This window comes from Lathyrus oleraceus, chromosome 7 (assembly GCF_024323335.1).
Source record: "Lathyrus oleraceus cultivar Zhongwan6 chromosome 7, CAAS_Psat_ZW6_1.0, whole genome shotgun sequence".
NCBI lineage: Eukaryota > Viridiplantae > Streptophyta > Magnoliopsida > Fabales > Fabaceae > Lathyrus > Lathyrus oleraceus.
Window position 1 is genome coordinate 544,043,051 of NC_066585.1, and position 21,397 is coordinate 544,064,447.

General features: G+C 33.9%; 1 protein-coding gene across 1 annotated transcript in view; it reads right to left on the reverse strand.

Annotated features, from left to right (window-relative positions):
• Positions 1-17,959, reverse strand: part of LOC127105383 (transcription factor NAI1) — a 36,570-nt gene extending 18,611 nt beyond the window's left edge. The window contains exons 1-2 of the mRNA XM_051042559.1: positions 17,757-17,959; positions 17,578-17,682 (exon numbers count right to left, since the gene is read on the reverse strand). Of these exons, the coding sequence (XP_050898516.1) occupies positions 17,578-17,682; positions 17,757-17,798 (147 nt within the window). The 5' untranslated portion in view covers positions 17,799-17,959. The remainder of the gene's footprint in view (positions 1-17,577; positions 17,683-17,756) is intronic.
• Between the last annotated feature and the right edge of the window lie 3,438 nt (positions 17,960-21,397).

A 21,397-nucleotide genomic window follows, 5' to 3' on the forward strand; every position in this document is an offset into this window, starting at 1 on the left:
ATATGATGGTTGTTCACAAAAATGATGGAGGTACGTCGAAAAAAACCTTTGTCTGACCAATTCTAGGGTTCCAGATTTTGAAATAGTTTGAGGATTTCATAGTGATATCTTTCCCTAAGTGATAACAGTTATGATCATACATTTTGATGTCTCCCAAATTCTGATTGACGAAGGTAGCTCGTGTGATATTATGCACTCTGAGGTATTTGAGAAGATGGGCCTCGATAGAAGAAGCTTATGGACGTATAAAGGCCCATATTTGCAAGCATTCAAGTGTACGACAACCCATATGTGGGGGTATATTGAGTTAATGGTATCTGTGGGAGAAGGGAAACAAATCTGATCCATCAGATCGCAGTTCCTGGTGGTTCCTTGCAAGAGCGTCTACAATTGTATTCTTGGGAGACCCTTCACAACTATCTTAGATTTGTAGCCTCACTAGTCCATCTCAAGCTAAAATACCATAATCTTCAAGGAGAGTCTGTTACCATCAATGTTGAACTTAAGGGAGAAAAGAGAATCTATTAAGCACTCCAGCGAGACCAAGGAGAAGGCAACACAATGGAAATTAATGTGGCATCCCTAACCGACCAACTCAGACGCATGAACGTCTATCCTCCCAATAGTGGGTGATCCAATAGGAAGAAAATAGGAAGAATAAGTGGGAGTGAGTCTGCCAGGTTATGTTTTTCTATCTTATTTGCATTATACTTTATGTTTGTATAATCAACTTCCTCATATGTATAGTTAATTCTCAAGTATTAATGAAATAGTGCAAGTTCAGAAATACTTTTTTCCTTGTGATTTTGTAAGGTTGCATAGATTCTAGGGTACGGCCGAAGGGATCGAGGCTCCAATACAAAACACACACAAGTAAATTTTAAGGTGCTACCACAAACTCCATGTGCGTGCGACTACAACAATTAATTCTCCATAATCCAAAGCGCACACACAAATAAATTCATGGGTATTGTCGCAAATTCCACGCGTGTGCAACTACAACAATCAATTCCCCATTGGAAATAATGGTCTACCCTCACCTAGAAGCTAGTCATTCTAGAGGTCGTGGTGGGTTGGCCACACGTCGACCTTGGACCGGGTTTTAACTTGGGCGGGGGAGGGGAACCTACCTTTAGCCGAGAACAGCTCTAGAGACGTCCAATAAACTTTGAGGGAAAACCTAGTAAGTTCGCACAAAATACAGAGCCACATACTCGAGATCACACAAACATACTTCAAACAGGTCGAAATATTTCATTTACAAATATACACATATCTATTTAGATACTACAAGTGTATTTTACAAACAAGATGTGCACAATAAATAAATAAAATGGGGAAGGTTACCCTAGCTGGGAAACGACGTCTCCATCCTTGAGCATCTGATCCGGGAAAACATGGTCCTTTGAAACACGTAGGTCCCTTGAAACATGGTCCCTAAAAATACAACCCATTTTCAATTAGGAAATGGCCCTCATTACAATACTTGGGGAATAATTCAGCAGATCTACCTACTATTCCATCTCCGACAGTTCACACTGTTTCATGAGCCTCTAAGAGGATGGGGTTCACCAAGAAGAATTAGTTTTCAAAGTGTTGTAAGCCCTATGAAAAAGCTCTGAAGCCATATACGGTCAGCACCAGGGAGATTAAGCCACGCAACTTCACATGAGTCGCACGACTACATTAGACTCTACAGAGATGAAATAAACGGTCATAGAAGGCCTCTCATTCAAACATTCGCAGCAGTTCTAAAAGACTTTCACATACGCCTAACTCGTAATTTAAAGCTATAAATGAGCCATTATCAAATGCTTAAGAACCTCCATCTCAAAGACATTGAGGGGCAGTCGAAGACCCAAGATCGAGAAAAGGCACTCATAAAAGGGGATATCATAATCACCATATTTACTACATATCCTATCATTTTTACCAGGGGTCAAGAAACACAAATCTGAAGAAAACACCTTAAGTCTCACATTGATTAAAACTTATGCATCTTTGTGTGTTAATTGAAAAACCTCTAAGTTTTAGATTACTTATATTGCATTCCTTGGCTAGCTTACTTCACTATATAAGGAAAGCACATGTTTCATTCCAAAACATACACAAAATTTCTTGAGTTTTTTCTTCCTTACTCTCTTTACTTTGCGTTTTTGGATTGTCGAAGCGCTAACTTTCCCCTCCTTTTTTTCTACTCATTGATTTTTCCAAGTATTTTCTTGAATTCTCTTTAGAAAATTATTTGAATTTCTCCTTGTTTGCAAAATTACAAAGTTTCTTTTTTCTCTTTAGAGAATTATTTGAATTTCTTCTTGTTTGATAAATTATTTTGAGTGTTCAAATAACAATTATTGAATTCTCTTTAGAGAATCATTTGAATTTCTCCTCGTTTGAGAAATTATTACGAATGGTCTTTATACAAGATAATATGAGTGGTATTTATACCATCAGAGAGTGTATTTCTAGACTTATTATCTATTGTATAAGTAGTAATTGTACAATATAGAACTAGATTTTTTTATCATATAGGCATCGTAGTTGAGTGGCTGCTTTGCATAACTTTGGGCAATGCCGCAAAACGTCTTAAATAGAGCAATCTAGTGTATAATTCGACTTGGTAATTTCTTTTGTGGCAATTTTTTTCAAAAATCATTAAACAACAATTTTAAGATGTTTCCAAACTGTCTTGGCTATCACATAAATTATTGGTACTTTTGTTGTTGTCTTTGATAAACTGTTCAAGTTGAGGGAAGTCACTTAAATATGTTGGCAACAAAAATAATGATTTTTCTTAACTTTAAAAAAGGTTGTGAATGTTCTGACATGTGGAATTCCTAGTGTTCCTTTTGGATCAAATGAGCAAACTAACGGTAAGAGATTTGTGGACTCTGATGGAATATTAAGTTCTAATGAATCAGAATTTGTTGCACATATTAAAGAAAATAATTTACAATCGATGAATGAAATTTCCTTATGGAAAGAGAATTATTATCTCTACAAAAATCATATTCTAAGTTGACTCGTAGATGATCTGTATAATTATTATAGTTACTGCGAGACTGTAAAATAGGTTTGGGATGCTTTGAAAAAGAAGTATGACACTGAAGATGCTGGAGAAAAAATTAGTATGTTGTTAGTCGCTACATGAAGTATCAGATGGTATATGAAAGTTTAGTGGAGGCTCAATGTCAAGAACTTCAAAATATTTCTCACGAGATCATCAATCAACGTATGTCTTTAATTGAACAATTTCAAACTATCCCATAATTTGAAATATTTTAAAACTTTGCTTCGCCACAAAACAAATTAATTTTCAATTGAGAGTCTGATTAGTCTCCTTCGGATTAAAGAAAAATTTTATATACAATATCAAAAATAAAAAGTCTTGGTTGTTTCAAACAGCAAAAAGAAATTTGGTGAGGTTATAAAGGCATTGGCGACAACCACCACCATAGAGAAATGACACTGGTGTTTTTTCTTACTTCAATTGTGGAAAACCATGTTATATGGCAAAGAAATGTAAGATCAAATCTAAAACTTGTGTTTCCCCTAATGCACATGTCAACCTGACTAATGGGAAACTTATTGCTATGATCATTGAAATTAACATGGTTGGTGGATGGAGATTGACTCCTCTTCTCATGTCTCTTATGATTGTGCAATGTTTAAAAAAATACACGAATGCTGAAAAATCAGAAAGAGTTGTTGAGAGTTTCCCACACCACTAATGTTGTGAGTATTGGAGAAATGGAGTTGAAGTTCAGCTCCGAAAAGACTTTAATCTTGAAGGATGTCATGCATACTCCTGAGATTTGAAAGACTCTTGTTTTTGGGTTTCCCCTGAATAAGGTAAGGTCTAGTCGGTCTATTAGGGTAGATTTGTACACCATCACTAACAATGATATTTTTTAATGATATTGATATGTTTAAGACTTTTATTAATGAAATTGATAATCAAGTTAGTAGAAACAACAATATTTTATAAACAACACAAAATTTTACATGAAACCACTACACCATATTTTCTTGAAATTAAAGGTAAAGTAGAAAGAAAGAATAAAACTCTTATTGAACTAGTCGTTATGATTACATTGAATTCTGGTGTTGCATCTCACTAGGGAGGGGAATTTTATTGACTATTTGTTATGTCCTGAATAGAGTTCCTAAGTTTAAAAATAAGATATGTCCTTATGAAATATTGTAGAAAAGACAACCAAAGTTATCTTATTTTAGAATTTAGGGTTGTATGCTTTATGTCAGAACTCCATATCCGAAGTGAGTTAAACTCACTAGTAGAGTCTAAGCATGTGTATTCATTGGGTATGCAGTAAACAATAAGACGCATAGGTTTTATGACCTAAATTCTTAATTGATAGTAGAACTAAATGACATTGAATTCTATGGAAAAAAATTCCTTTCAAGTTGAGAAATAGTGGGGGCGTTGAATCGAATCACATTCTTGTGATAAGAAGCACAAAAAGCAACAACGAAGTAGAAATATAACTTCAGCGAAGTAAAAGAGTAAGAGTTGTTGAAGACTATGGTCCCAATTATACATCCTATATAGTAGATGAATATCCAACAAATATTTAAGAAGTCTTGTAGTCTCTAGATGTAGATTTGTGACAAGAAGATATTAACGATGAGATAAATTATGTAGAATCTAACAGGACCTGACACTTAGTAGACTTGTCTCTTGGTTGCAAACCAATTAGTTGTAAATGGATTTAAAAAAGATACTAAAATCTGATGGAAGAGTTGATAAGTACAAGGCTTTCCTTGTAGCCAAATGTTTTAGGCAAAGAGAAAATATAGATTTCTTCGATGTTTTTCTCCATTCACTAGAATTATATCCATAAGGGCACTGATTTCAATTGCTACTATTTATAATTTAACAGTACACCAAATGGATGTTAAAACAACTTTTTTAAACAATGAATTAGAAGAAGATAATCATACGAACCAAGCGGAAGGGTTTGTGATTCATGGGCAAGAAAATAATGTCTGTAAGTTAGATAAGTCATTGTATGGTCTATACCAAGCTTCAAATCAATGGCATTAAAATTTTGGTGACTTAATAATATCGAAAGGGTATGTCATACGGTGAACTGGACTTTATTGGATTTGTAATCGCAATGTTGCGGTTAGCAAGAGTCGCCACCGACTTTTCTTTTATCCCATAAGGAAAGGTGGAAAAGAACAGGAAAGACCTTAATTTTAAATTCTTAGGTTCGGGAGGTACTTTATACAAAGGGAAGGTATTAGCACCCTTTGTATCCATGGTTATCCATGGGCTCTTAATTGCTCAATCATTTATGTTTTCTAGTTTGAAAAAGGTGGTTGAGAAATGTGTGAAAAATATTTTGAAAATGAGAATTTAACTTTGTAATGATTCTTGCATGAATGTATACAAAGTGGTTATCTCGTATAGTTTTTGAAAGTAGTTTAGAAAAATATAACTCGGCAATGATCCTAGTACGGATGTATGCTAAGTGATGATTTTCCAAAAGATGTTTGAAAGGTGTAAGGTGTGAAAAGTATTTTTTTGTTATGAATGAGCAATTAAGGTTATACCTGTCCGAGGTCTTTCCGGTCATTTCCTATCCTTATGAGGGTAAAACTGTCCTGACTATTGAGAAGTAAGTAGTTTTATCCTTGGGATGTAAAAAGGTCATTGTAGGGTCATCGATAGGTCATTGAAGGCAACAGTTGTAAGGATACCTTAGCATTCGAAGGGACGATCATCATTTAACCGTAGGCTACACCGAAGGGTCATCGCGGGACAAAATTGTATTTTCGAAGGCAACATCCGAGGGACCATGATTTATTTTATGATGATTTAATCGAAGGGCCATTGCTAAGTGTATCCCCACATTCGCGGGGCATGACCATTATACCGTAATACCGTAAGGCAGCAAAGAGAGGTCCAAGATCACTTATTTAAAGGTCATATTTTAAAGTCAATTAAGTAATTAAGTCCATACTAAAATCAATGCATTAAAATTAATACATTAAAATTAATACATTAAAATTGAGACATTAAAATGAACACATTAAAATTAATTAGGCCACTTAGGGTGAGTCTCCACAAGGGTATCCCACAAATAAAGTGGGAGACCTAAACAGCAATCTTTTCCCGGGACATATGAACCTTTGCAAAATTCAGCAAACGGGTTAGAATACCAAATCAGGGTGCAATCGAGAGTTGCACCAAAGTAATAGGTAAACAAAGCATGGTTATGATAAAACAGGTCAGATGGGCAAAGATCAAAATAGGACGAAGAACAGCGGCATCCATTACAACAATTCAAAGTATCCAGGCATACTTAAGTTACATGCAAAGCCTCAAATATATTTATGAATCTCAATTATGATATCACATGTGAATTAGGAACATAAAGCGATAATAGTAACGCAAACCTGTTTGCAATTGAGTCGCAACCTTGAATTGGCCGATCGGATAGAATTGAGCGGAGGTGACCTTGCTGCCGCCGTAAGATTAGATTCGGTAAAAAGGCACACAATAGTTTCCGTTGTAGAAACTATTGTGCGAAAAGAATTAACTAAATACCAAAAGGGAATCCGGAATTGCAAAAGAAATAGTGTAGCACTTGTAAAACACAATGCCTAAGCTGCTGGAAAAGAAGAAAAATGCAAAGGCGAAAACGGCAAAGGAAAAAGAATCTCGGAAAAAGCTCCCCTTTTAGGTTTTCAAGGCGGCTATTTATATTGTTGTCATTAGGTCATGCCTGCTGCCAAAAAAAGTCTTCAACACGTACGTGGATATAGGGTCCAACGGATCTTCAAGTCTCTGAAGCGTTGCCTGCGCCCACAAAGTAGGGGAATGGTGTGACGTTCGTCACACCATGTGTGACGCCCGTCACAGGGGTGTGCGAGGCGTGACGCTCGTCACAGCCTCTGTGACGCTCGTCACAGATGCCCCACCCGTGTTCTTGTACTTTGGGTTGGGCTTTGCTGTTTGGTTGGTTTTCTTTCCTTTTTGCACCCCTTTTCCTCCGCTTCCAAATAAACCACTTTCATATTATCACTAGGTGAGCGTGTAGCGAGTAGGCCATTTTGGGTCATTCGCGAGCTGGGCCTTTGATCCTTTAAGTGTCATAAAAATGAGTCGGAGTGCCCTGAAATGTCTTGAAATATTAATGGGCAAATTTTGGGGTATGACAGGGTACAAAGTGAATGGAAGTAACAAATGCAGTTATTACAAATATGAAAATAGAATTTGTATTATCATATTTCTCTATGTAGACAACTTACTCATATTCAGATATGTGAATGTTGTGAAATCATTGTTGTGTCACAACTTTGATATAAAAGATCTCAGAGTAGCAATGTAATTATTGGAATCAAGATCACTAGATCTGAGAAGGGAATATCTTTGGGTCAATCTCACTATGTGAATAATATCTTAATGAAATATAATTATTTTTACTCTAAACCTGCGTGCACATTATACGGTCATAGTGTTAAACTATTTAAGAACATTGTTCATAGTGTTAGACAAATTGAATATGAGAGCATCATTGACAGTAATAGGCATGCCACTGATTGCACTGGACCCGTTATTGCATATGTCGTAGGATTGTTCTGCAGGTTTACTAGTAGACCGAGTAATGAGCATTGATAATCTATTTAGCGAGTCATGCAATTCCTTAAAAGGACCATGAATTTCAATCTACATTATTAGATATTTCCTGATATACTTGAAGGATACAATTATGAAAATTGGAACACCTTATCAGATGATTCCAAAGCAAGTAGTTGTTATATATTCAATATATTTGGAGATGTTGTATCTTGGAAATCAAAGAAATAGACTATGTCGACTCGCTCCATAATGGAGACTGAAATGATAACATTAGCAACTGCTAGTGAAAAAGCAAGTTCGTTAAGATACTTAGTAGTTGAGATCCTTTTATGGGAAAAACATATTCCAGTTGTGTTTATCCATTGTGATAGTACTGTATCAATTTCAAAAAATGAAAATTGTTATTAAAATGGTAAAAAGACACCAAATAATGAGAAACACATCACTAGTAGAGATTGTATCTCTAAAGGAGTTGGAAGAGAATATCATGTATGCATTGTTAGAGATTGTTGGAACACGTCAACGTTTTAATATGAAAATTAATTGAAAAAAATATCCTTAAGTCTCACACTGTTAGAAAACTATGCGTGTTAGTATGTTAATTGAAACAACTATAAGTTTCAAACTTCTTATATTGCATTCTTTTGCTAACTTACTTCATTATATAAGGAAAGCACATGTTTCATTCCAACACACACAAAAAACTTCATTTGAGTTTTTTCTTCCTCACTTTACTATGTATTTTCGAATTGTCGTAGCGCCAACTTCCTCCCCCCCCCCCCCCCCCCTTTCTTTCCACTCGTTGATTTTTCGAGTATTTTTCTTGAATTATCTTTAGAGAATCATTTGAATTTTTCCTTGTTTGAGAAATTACAAAGTTTTTTTTATTCTCTTTTGAGAATTATTTGAATTTCTTCTTGTTTAAGAAATTATTTTGAGTTGTCAAATAACCATTATTGAATTGTCTTTGGAGAATTGCTTGAATTTCTCCTCGTTTAAGAAATTATTACGACAGGTCCTTATACCTGATACTACAAGTGATATTTATACAATATTCGGTTGACCTTTGTACCATTAGAGGGTGTATTTCTAAACTGATTATCTATCGTGCAAATAGTAATCGTATAATATAGAACTGAGTTATTTTATACTAGAGACAATGTTGTTATGTGATTGTTTTGTATAACTTTGAGACTTTTGTGAAAGGTTTTAAAGAGAGTGACTTAGTTTGTGATTCGATCTGATATATATATATATATATATATATATATATATTATATATATATATATATATATATATATATATATATATATATATATATATATATATATATATATATATATATATATATATATATATATATATATATATATAAAGGGATTGACTACCTTTGATTTTGGTGTCTTTGGTGCCTATCCATCTATATGTTTTAACCACCACTCTGTCATTTACTCAGATATGGATATACTACCTTTTAACTTTGGTGTTTTTTATGAACTTCTCTTTATCTCTTTTTTAATCATTATTTCTCTCTCGACAAAATAGTTCTTTTTATTTATTCATGTGTCTCCTAAATTCACCAAAAGTATCAAAGGAACACAATAGTAAAGGTAGAAAATCCTCTTCTTATTTATGCTGGGAGGAAATCCATTATGCAGTGGGATAATCTAACAACACAATATCTCTCAAATATCAAATGCAACGACAATCAACAAAATATATCAAACAATTATACACAATTTTAGCGTGGAAAAACCTCCGTTAATTAGGAGTAAAAAACAACGGGTCCGTAGGCCACTTAAATATCCATTATAAATAAACAATGGTTACAATTAAGGTTCTCTCAAACACTAGTTAGAGGCTTACATAAACATCATCAAGTTCTACAATCAATCTTGGAATACAACAAGAATCAAGAGAGACAATCAACCAAAACTACACCTCAGAAGTGGACTCGTCATTTAGACTTAGAATGCTCAAATTCCGATCTCCGCCATTCATAATGTACCTAAACGAGTGTTGAACGCTGTCACAAAAATTAAGACGATCTGAAGGTTGGATTGTGAGAAAACTCTGATCTCGTGGGACTGATCTATGTTGATTTAGGGCTGCGAGAATTTCACTCTTCTCTCAATTTTTCTTTTGTTGTTTCTCACCTTATGAATTGTTGACCTAATTCTCTTTGTTTTATAATAATAAATGCTTACACCCACATGGGTTACTAACCCACATTCATTTGCGCACTCCAAATACGAGGGATAGCCCAACAAACTCCCTCGACCTACTAGTTGGAAGGCAACAGAAATTCGGCTACCGTGCAACAAAACTCAAACTTTCCCCTAGGCAACATCTTCTGTAATATATTCGAACCATTTTACTCGGTGTGAATCTTTTCAAGCTCCATCAACTTGGAATCTAATGCATCACGAATTCAATGATAACGAACATCAATACGCTTCTACCTTGAGTGAAAGGAGGAATTCTTCGATAAGTGAATGACACTTTGATTATCATAAAACAAGACATAATTTTCTTGTTTCACTCCAAGTTCCATTGCAATTTTCGTCAAATATAACAACTATTTTTCCGCTTACACGACAGATATAAACTCGACTTCGGTAGTAGAGAATGCAACATATTTTCTCAACTTTAATTGCCAAACCACGACTCCCCGACAAAAGTCATCATATACCCCGAAGTAGATTTTCGATCATCTAAGCTTCCGGCTAGATCTGATTCCGTATACCCAACAAACATAGGCTTATTGCATCTCAAGGTTAGCTTCTGTTGAAAGTATATTTCGTGTCGGGTTTTTGTTATCGTATCCACAGGGATTGTAAGATATCACCGCCGTTCGATGGTTGTATTAATCGTAGCTCAATGTAACAATAGGGTTTTGGTTTTAATCAAGTTATCTTGCATAAAAAGTAATAAGTTTCGGTAAAAGTTATGGTTTGATTAAATGAGAAATATTGTCAAAGTTAGGTTTCAATGATCACTTTGCATGTATTTGCTCGGTCAACAATCTTATAAACTCCTTTAGATGATAAATCATTTCACAAAGTCCTCTCAATATGTTTCTCTCGAACACATATTGTGAGTTTTGCCATTTTGATCCATTGTTTCTCTCGAACACAATCTATCAAAATGACAACTTTTGGTTCAACCTTATGGTGAACAAAATCATTCGTTACTATCTCTAGCTAACAAACAAGTTTGGATGAAAACCTAGGTCAAGAGTCGGTAAACATCTCTCGATCATAAACCAACACAAAGAGTTTTAAATAGAAACAAAGTTTTCATCATATATTTACCGTTAAAGAGTTTACATATGAGGATCCTTACATTTACACACAAATCTAGTAATCACCTACATCTAACCTTGACAAATGGATGACTTAGCTACTCATTTTCATGGTAGCTTGGTCGGCAAGTAAGGAAAGAAGGTTGATCAACATCCAAGTCGGATAATCGAAGTTGGATGGGAATCCACCTTCTTTTTGTAGAAGATGGTTCTAAGATGAAGAGAAATGAAAACTAGGGCATAAAGATCCCAAGAACAATGCTGCAAAAATATCTAGAAGAAAGTACAAAAATGGAAAAAGTTGGTAAAAAATGAGGTATGGTGCTCAAAAGTGGCACCTGCTACTTATAGACCTCAGTTGGTCTGTCATGTTCGCTAGGCGAGCAGAATGGCTCGCCTAGCGAGGGTCTAAAATGGGCACAAAAGGCCCCTGCGCCCAGAGAAAACAGGGCCTGCTGAACTGTGATGTTCGCCTAGCGAACATACCTTCGCCTAGCGAAGGACACGCTTCAACCTTCGCCCCAGCGAGGTTGAGAGGTTTTGCTACTGGAATGCTCGCTGGGGACTCGCTAGAGCTTCGCCTAGCGAGTGAGTGCTAGCTGCGTTTTTCACCAAAACAGAATGAACTCGCTACCACCTTCGCCTTCAGCTCGCCTAGCGAATTAATTTGACAATTTACTGGAGCTGTTCTCCTGGAACTCGCCTAGCGAACCAATGCTTCGCCACAGCCTCGCCTAGCGAGCAGGCTGATGAAATGCTTGTATTCTTTGGTTCCTTTGCCAATTTTCTTGTGTCTTCATTTTCAATTAGTTCATGTCTTTCCTGCACAATAACACACAACTCAAAGGCACCAAGCTTGTTTATCAATGTAATGCATTCCATGTAAAACAAATGTGGTTTTGACAGTTTTAGCAAGGAAAAAGAGTGAAAGATGCCCACATGTGATAGCTCTAATAAGCACTTTTGGGCATCTAACAACTTCAAATTTGACGAGCAACACAAATATCTCATCACCCACTTCATATCCTCCCAATGATCTTTTCCCGGATTTGAGAGATAACGATCCACATTCCCATAGCATGAACAGTACTGGGTCTTCTACAAACTATAACATACATCAAACTACCAATGGACGACGAGTACAAAATGTTCTTCATACTCAACTTTTCTTCATCCGTAGATGGACATGGTTTATGACTAAGCTTGAAATGAGAAGTAAGTGGAATTCTCACCGCTTTAGCCTTATACAAACTAAAACACCGAATGGCTTTCTCCACATACATTTCTTGTGACAAGTACAACTTCTTCTAATTTCAATCTCGAACAATTGCAATACCAAGAATTTTACGAGCTTCTCCTAAATCCTTCATAGCAAAAGATTCACTCAAAGTTTTCTTCAACTCTTTAATTCTTGAAATATCCTTTCCAAAAATTAGCATACCATCCATATAAAGCAAGAGAATAATGAAATCACCTTCAAAGAAGTTCTGGAAAAACACACAATGACTGACCTTGGTCATCTTGTACCCATGTTCAATCATCACAGAGTTGAATTTTTAATACCATATGTGAGGTTCTTATTTTAAACCATAAATACTCTTTACCAATTTGCAAACATAGTCTTCTTTTCCCTTCTTCCGGAATCCATCCAGTTGCTCCATGTAAATTTCTTCATGTAGATCACCGTGAAGGAAAGGTGTTTTCACGTCCATTTGCTCTACTTCCAAATCAAGACTAGCGGCTAGCCCAAGAACCACTCGAATAGATTGCATCTTTTCAACAGGAGAAAAAATCACGCCAAAGTCAACAACTTCCCATTGTTTACAAGAATTTACCACCAAGTGAGCCTTGTATCTTCTTTGAGAAGTACATTTATCTTGCTTAATCCGATAAACCCATATATTCTTCAATACTCTATTATCCTTTGACAACTTCACTAACTCAAAGGTGTTATTCTCACGAAGTAATTTCATTTCATCCTCCATGGCATCCACACACTCCTTTTTGTTCTCATCCTCCAAAACTTCTTCAAAGCTTTCGGGTTCTCCACCATCGGTAAGAAAAACATACTCGTTCGAGGTGTATCAAACGAAAGGTCTTTTACCATGATTAGACTGCCTCAACTCATTAGAAGCAACCCATTTCTCAACACTTTCCACTTCTTGATCAACCTCATTTTCAACAACTTCTTTCGTAGCAATTATGTTAATAATATCATTAGGATTTAAAACATTATCAACATTTAAATCCATACCTTGATTTTCAATTGGAACATCTTCGAAAGTGATAAGGGTATGAGTAATAGTAGCTGAGTCTGTATCAACCATTTCTTCATCTTCAAAAATCAGATCTTTATTATCAACTTTTTCGATGCCCTCAATGGTATAATCCTCCATGAATACGACATCACGACTACAAATAAACTTTCGTTGAACCATATCAAATAATCGATACCCAAACTCATCAAGACCATTCCCAACAAACACACATTTGTTCGACTTCTCATCCAATTTCGATCTCTCATCCTTCGAAATATGAATATAAGCCAAGCACCCAAACACTCGAAGATGGTCGTAGGAAACATCTTTACCACTCCAAACATGATTTGGAACATCAAATTTCAACATAACACATGGAGTGAGGTTTAAAATATGTATAATTGTGCTCAATGCTTCTCCTAAAAAGTATTTCGACAACTTTGATTGAGAAAGTAAACATCTCACCCTTTCCACCAAAGTTTTATTCATTCTTTTGGATAACCCATTTATTACGGCGCCTTTGGAGGAGACTCTTAAAGATGTATACCTTGATCTTGACAATGCTTATCGAAAGGTCCAACATACTCTCCTCCGTTATCAGTTCGGATACCCTTGATATTTTTCCCTGTTTCTCTTTCAATCGATGCTTGAAACGAATTGAATGTATCTAACACTTGATCTTGCATCTTCAAGGTATAAGCCCATGTTTTCCGAGAATAGTCATCAATGAAAGTCACAAAGTAATATGCACAACCAAGTGACTATGTCTTCGTCGAACTACACACATCAAAATGTACTAAAACCAACACTTATAATTTCCTCTTTGGTTCGGATGACATAAAGGAAACTCGCACTTCCTTACCCACCAAACAATGCGAACACTTTCTCAACTTTGGAACGGAAACACCATACAACACATTCTTCTTTTCCAAACCGCTCAAACCTTTTTCACTCATATGACCCAAACGCTTGTGCCATAATTCAGATGAGTTATCATTGTCACAAGTGGTGATGTAACACTTCGAAACCCCAAGTTGGACGATATACAAGTTTGAATTTCTTTTTCCTTTAGCAACCACCATTGAGCCTTTGTTTAACTTCCACTCATTGGCCAAAAAAGAACTTCGTTATCCAAATTCCAATGGAAAAAGATTAAATTGAAGTTCTGGAATGTGTTTCACGCCTTTAAGAACTAGAGTAGTCCCATTGCTAGTTTCGACATAAATATCTACTACTCCAATGACATTAGCTTTCCCATTATTTCCCATTATTTCCCATACGAACAACCCCAAAGTTACCGATCTCGTGAGTTGAATAAATATCACGTCTCGAGGTTGCATGGGTAGAAGCACCACTATCAACCATTCAATCCACCTCATCACATGATAGATTGAAATTCTCTACACAACTATCACAAACAAAAAATAAATCATCAACAATAGCAACATCTGCATTATTGTTACCTTCCTTTTGTCATTGTTGTAGCTCTTCTTCTTGTTTTCCCTTTTCAACTTCCGACAATACCTTTTCTTGTGTCCTTTTTCCCAAAAATGATGACACTTAATTTTAGAGAATCTATTAGAGCCTCCTTGTGATTTGCCACGTGATTTCCTATGATTACTTGAACCTCTATTTTGATGTCTCCTCCTCGATTCGGTAACCAACACCTCGGAATGTGAAAAAGAACATTGTGACTTACACCTCAATTCCTCATTCAACACACTACTTTTAGCCAAGTCCATTGGGATGATACCATTCGAAGCGGAGTTAGACAAGGATTTCCTAAAAGTCTCCCAAGAATTAGGCAAAGCACCAAGAAACCACAAACCTTGAATTTCATCATCAAAAGTAAGATTCACCGCTGACAATTGATTTAGAATCCCTTGGAAAGTGTTCAAGTGATCGATCATTGGTGAACCATCACTATACCTCAATGACACCAATTGCTTGAACAAGAATAACTTATTATTCCTCGTCTTTCTTGCATACAACTCCTCAAGTTTGGTCTAAAGAGAGCGAGTACGATTCACCGAACTCACATGATTCAAAACATTATCATCCACCCATTGATGAATGTATCAACAAACTTGTCTATGCAACAAAGCTCATTCTTTATCACTTTTTCCATCAGGTTTTTCACTACAGAAAATCGGCAAGTGAAAGCCTTTAACATAAAGAAAATCTTACATTTTCCCTTTCCTAACATTATAGTTGGATCCATTCAAACTCCTCATCCTAGATATGTTCGTCTCCGTTGTTACACAAATCAAACCACAACTCTGGATACCACTTGTTGGGAGGAATTCTACAATGCAACAAAATAATTCAACAACACAATCTCTCCCAAATATCAAATGCAACGACAAACAATAAAACAAACCAAACAACACAAGACAATTTTAGCGTGGAAAAACCTCTATTAATTAGGAGTAAAAAACCACGAGACTCATAGGCCACTTAATTCTCTATTATAATCAAACAATGGCTACATTCAAGTTTCTCTCTAACACTAGTTAGAGGCATACATAAACATCATCAATATCTACAATCAATCTTGGAATACAACAAGAATCAAGAGAGACAATCAACCAAAACAACCACAAAAACTTCACCTCAAAAATAGACTCGTCAGACAGACTCAAAATCCGATCTCCTCCGTTCAAAACCTACATTTATGAGTGTTGAACGCTATCACCAAAAATCAGGACGGTCCGACAGTTGGAATGTGAGGAAATTCTGATCTCGTGGGACTAATCTGTGTTGAAGTGGGGCTGTGAGAAATTTTACTCTTCTCTCAATTTTTCTTTTGTTGTTTCTCACCTTATGAATTGTTGATATAATTCTCTTTATTTTATAATAACAAAGGCGTACACATACATCGGCTACTAACCCACATTCATTTGGGTCACTCAAAGGAGGAGGGATAGCCCAACAATTTACTCATCTATCTTCAAATATACATTAAAGGTGTGGAAGTATAAAAGGACAACGATATAAATTTCAAGTATTTTCAAATAGCAATGCTATTTCCACACCATCATCATACATCAATACTTACACCGTATATATTGTTCACCGTATTTATACGGTGAACAGTGTTTTTTTTTAAAATAAAAAATATACTTATGAACAATATCATAAAAAAAACGTGAACAATGTCATGAATAATGTCATAAACAATATGTGAACATTGTCGGTGAACAATGACTTTAAGTAATGAAACAAATATGATTAATGAAATGTAAAAAATTGATTAATGAAATGATGAAGTTAGTTAATAAAAATTCAGATATTAAAAATATTTTTTAATAGTAAAACAAAGTTGATTAATGTAAAGTAAAAAATTGGATACTAAAATGTAAAAAATCGGTTAATAAAATGTAAAACGTTCGATTAATAAAGTGATTAAGTTGTTAATAAACGGCAAAATACTAAAACTAATTTTTAATAATAAAACAAAATTGATTAATAAAAAATAAAAATTGGTTAATGAAATTATAAAATTGGTTAATAGACATTCAGATATTAAAAATAATTTTTAACAATAAATAAAATTGATTAATCAAATATAAAATATTAGTTAATAAAATTACGACATATCAATATTCTTTAATTTAAAAATAAAAAATTATATAATTTTTAAAAAAAGAAAATTTATTACGAATATATTTTATTGTTTAATGTATTGATAAACACTAAAATATGGCAGAGGTATGCTGTGGTGTAAAAATATATTTTTAATTTTCAAATGCATAATTGAATGTGCATAGTGTACAATAATACTACTGCTATGCCGACATTATGTGTTTTGTGGTTCTCATTTGTTCTGAATCTAATACATATGCAAGTTGGAACTATGGTCCATCTTGGACCATTATAGTTTTGGAGTTTAATAAAACTTTTGTATGAATATTTTTTCAAAATTTTGAATATGCACTCGCAGATGGGTTATCTATCAATCATAACTTTTATTTTCTTTTGCTGAATCATTTTTAGCCAAATTTGTTCATATCCTAAGTTTTCTCTTCTTCCTATGATAAACTATAAATGGAAAAGGATATCTTAACTTTTAAATCACCTTAATTATTACTCTATTAATGATAAATTATCGATTTTTTTACAAAGATAATAAATTATCGATCTTTTTATAACTCTATATATAATTATTGTAAAATAATTTTAACTTTGAATTTAATTTTTCTACTGATTATTGAAAGCAAGCAAATCTTGAGAGTGTAAAAGAATTTTCTTAAATTATTGTTTCATAATAAAAACAAGAAACAACACAATTTTAAGTCTACTTTTTTGTTGTTGACAATAACTAATATACTAATAATATATTAATTAACAACAAGTAAAACAAAAAAACAATATCATTCTTTTGAATATAAATATATTTACTAACCTTATTCGAGCCAGGAATGGTAGCTGAAAGTTCCAGCATCATCTCTGATAAATCCTTCTCATTAAAATGATACTCATCATCATAAATGACGTCATCAATTAAACCCTAAGCCATAAATTTAACAAATCAGAATCAAAAGAGAACCAAAGTTTTTGGTAAAAGTTGAAATTGCATTTTACCAAATCAGAATGAGAAGGCCAATTTTCTCCAGATCCCTCCATTAATTTTGTGGTGAAATGCTATTATAAAAATTTAACTTTGTGCTAAGAAATATGTATAATGATGTGGAAGAAAGTATAGTGTTGATAAGAAGTGTAGTTGTTCTTATAGGAGAGAGAATGAGAAAGTGAGGATGACTTTTATACATAAATAAATAAATATGTTTAGAAAATAAATAAATAAAAAAGAAATTAAATGTGTGTGTTATGGTTTTAATTGGGGCAAGCCCACATGTGGGTATTGAGAGAAAGGAACATCTAGTTGTCAAATTATTGTGAAGAAAAAAAAGGAGAAAAGGAGAAGAATGTGGGTGAAACATTAAAGAGACAAAGAAAATGGTTTAAAGTGGTGGAAGACGGTGTAGTAAATTTAGTTGATTTTTCAGTAATTTTAGTTTGTTCGTTTCTACAATTAAGTAAATTATTTTGATAATTTTCTTTTGAAGTTTTGTCTTTTTTTAGGTTTATTTGATTTATTTTTTTAAAAGTTTTATTATATTATTTGTTTTTATCATTAGTTAGTGATGGTGGTTGATTATAAAAATTAATTGTGTATTTATTTGAGCGGTTATGTTTCTCCTTAACCACTTCGTTATTATCGATATCGTTTTTGGAAACTGTGAACTGTCATAAATATTTATTTCAGACTTATATATGATCATCTAACCCGGTCCAGTCACTTGTTGTCACATGAAAAACACGTGTGACCTCAAATAAGCTTTAGAGAGCTAGGACGTGAATTCTACACATGGGTGGCAATGTCACATCTTAAGATAACATTGGGATTGAGTCAACAACCACACAACTTGATGAAGCGGAATTATATTGACCATGATCAAGTAATAGCTTCAAGATTCATCATGTCTCATTAGAGGTTGAAGATCCTCAACCCCTCTTTGCAGAAATCCGGGACACTTTATTCTCATAAAATTATAAGTCGCCTCCTATGGCGACGTTCAATGGAAGGAGAAACCTCAAGAGCATGTTACCGCCTTCAACATGGAGATGGTGGTCATAGATGTGTTAGACCCACTGAAATACAAGCTTATATCTGAAATCTTGAAAGATGCAACCTTACATTGGTAAATGAATCTTCCCATATTCTCTGTAACCAGCTATCAAGATTATCCTAGAAATTAGTCCAAATAATTCTTAGCTAACAAGCAATGCAAGGTGTCAACCACAACTCTCTCCATAGTGTGTCAAGGGCTCTTTGAGCCCTTACGTGAGTACTTAACATGTTTCAATGAAGTCACTATCAAGGTAATAAATCCTAACCAATAGATGTTTGAAGGAGCCTTCCAGAATGGGTTAAAAGTCAGACATTTCAATGAGTCCCTTGCTCAAAACCTGAACATTAAATGAAGGCGATAATGACGGGGGAAGAATGTTAGGTAAATTGTGGGGAAAGAAACGCAAGAAAAGAGCCAGAGACACAAATGAGAGAAGTAGATGAAATGAGAATCTTACATCCAATGCAAGAATAACTATCCAAAGCCAATTGGAGGTTATAGGATTTTCTAACCTCCTATAACTCTTGGGGAAAATTACAAACCGTTAAATAATAATCTAGAGAAAATATTTTGAGAAGTACTTCACACCATAGCCATTATTAAACCATCAACCCTTAAATGAGAGGTTATGGCTAGCGAACCCAATAAATAATGTAAATATCAAAAGGTTAAAGGTCACCATAAAAATGATTGCCACTAAGTGAAGAAGAAGAAGATAAAGGGCCTCATTCAGGAAGAGCATTTCATAAGGTACGTCTAGGGTGCAACATCAATTTTTGGGAAAATATTTTGACTTCTAGTGAGGATAGACCTAGAAGCCTCTGACCTAGGAAATATAAGGAACATGAAGAAATAAGCGAATAAAAAATTAGTAGGCACACCCTAAACAATATAGTTCGAGGATATGTTTGAGGATGTTAATCAATCTACTAGCACAAAAGATATGATCTCCAAGTAACACATGTTGTTGATTCTACATTAAAACCTCAAGAAAATTAAGGTGTCGGGGAATAAAACTAACACTCTCAAAATTATTGTTCCACAATGAAGATGTCATACCCCAATTTTGTCTGGCATTTTAAATTCATCTGATACAAATCCATTTGTCCAGTTTTGCATTTTTACCCATATGTTTTTTTATCATTAAATAAAGTCACCATAATTATTCATATATACATATATAGTAAAAAAGTCAACATAAAGTCAATATTTTACCTGTCGAAGAAATTGACTAAAATTGCATTTTTTTATTATGCATTTTGAAAAATAAATTCATGATCATTTGATTTATCATCAAAATATCTATTTGAATTTTATTAATCATTTTCATGCATCATAAAAAAATCAATGTTTCTAGAAAACTCAAAATATCTCTCATTTATTACATCATCATTCCATGCATATATCACATCATTATTTCATGGATATATTACATCATTATTCACTACTCCCTTAGTTCCTTTTAAATTGTCTTTCTTTGACTTTTTACGCATACCAATAAAACTAATCAAATTTACTACTTTTCAAGTAATAATTGTCTTTTTACCTATAATACACCTATCTATTTATTTATATATTTAACTTTTTTTTTCTCTCTCTATAATAAATAATTAAGGGTAATTTTGAGAAAATGACAATTGATGTTATCTTGAACTTTGAAAATGACACTTAAAATGGAACAAATTTTTTATACAAAAGAGACACTTAAAAAGAAACGGAGGGAGTATTTAATTAAATGAGTTTTTAGAATGCATTAACACTCTTACATAATTCCTAAACTACCATTTTTAGAGCATATAAATAAAATTATTCTCATTCACAAATCTAACCCTCAATCATTCACAAAAGCTAAGTCAAAACTCTCTTTATTTTTCTCTTCATTTTCTTTCAAGTCATTTCTTTCTTTTTATTGAATGAGTAGACTCTTATGTGTGTTCTTTATTTAATTATATTCCATTTTTACTCTTACTTTATTTATTTAGTACCTTAATCATCACCGTTTTGCATGGAAACTCAATTGATTTTAAATCAAGAGTTGAAAAGTGTTCTTGAACCTCCATAAGCAAAAGTGATATGATGTTGTTTAAATGGATCTTATGCTTGTTCTTTATTTAAGTCTTTGTTAGTGGCGAAGCCAGATAAAAAAATTTGGGATGACCGCTAACGTAAAATAAAAATTATAAATAAAATGTAAATAGTATTTTAAATAAAACATTAAACTTAAAATAAATACAAAGTTAATTACTAAAAATTTAAATTACATGACTTAAAACTACCTTAAAATAATGCTTTACGCGTTCCGAGTGACTTGAAATCGTCAATAATTGACTCCGAGCTAATGCTTGCACTAATCTCCCTTTCAATATATACTGTCATGATATCTCCAAGAAATCCATCATCCATCTTGTTTCTCAACTTAGTCTTAATAATTTTCATTGTTGAAAAAGACCTCTCAGTTGTGGCCGTAGAAACGGGAAGAGTCATGATAAGACGAAGTAGTCTATCAATCAAGAAGTAAGTTTCAGCCTGTCCAAATGCAACCAAACATGAACATAGTTCTTGAATAGTTGATAAATTATTCAAGTTTGA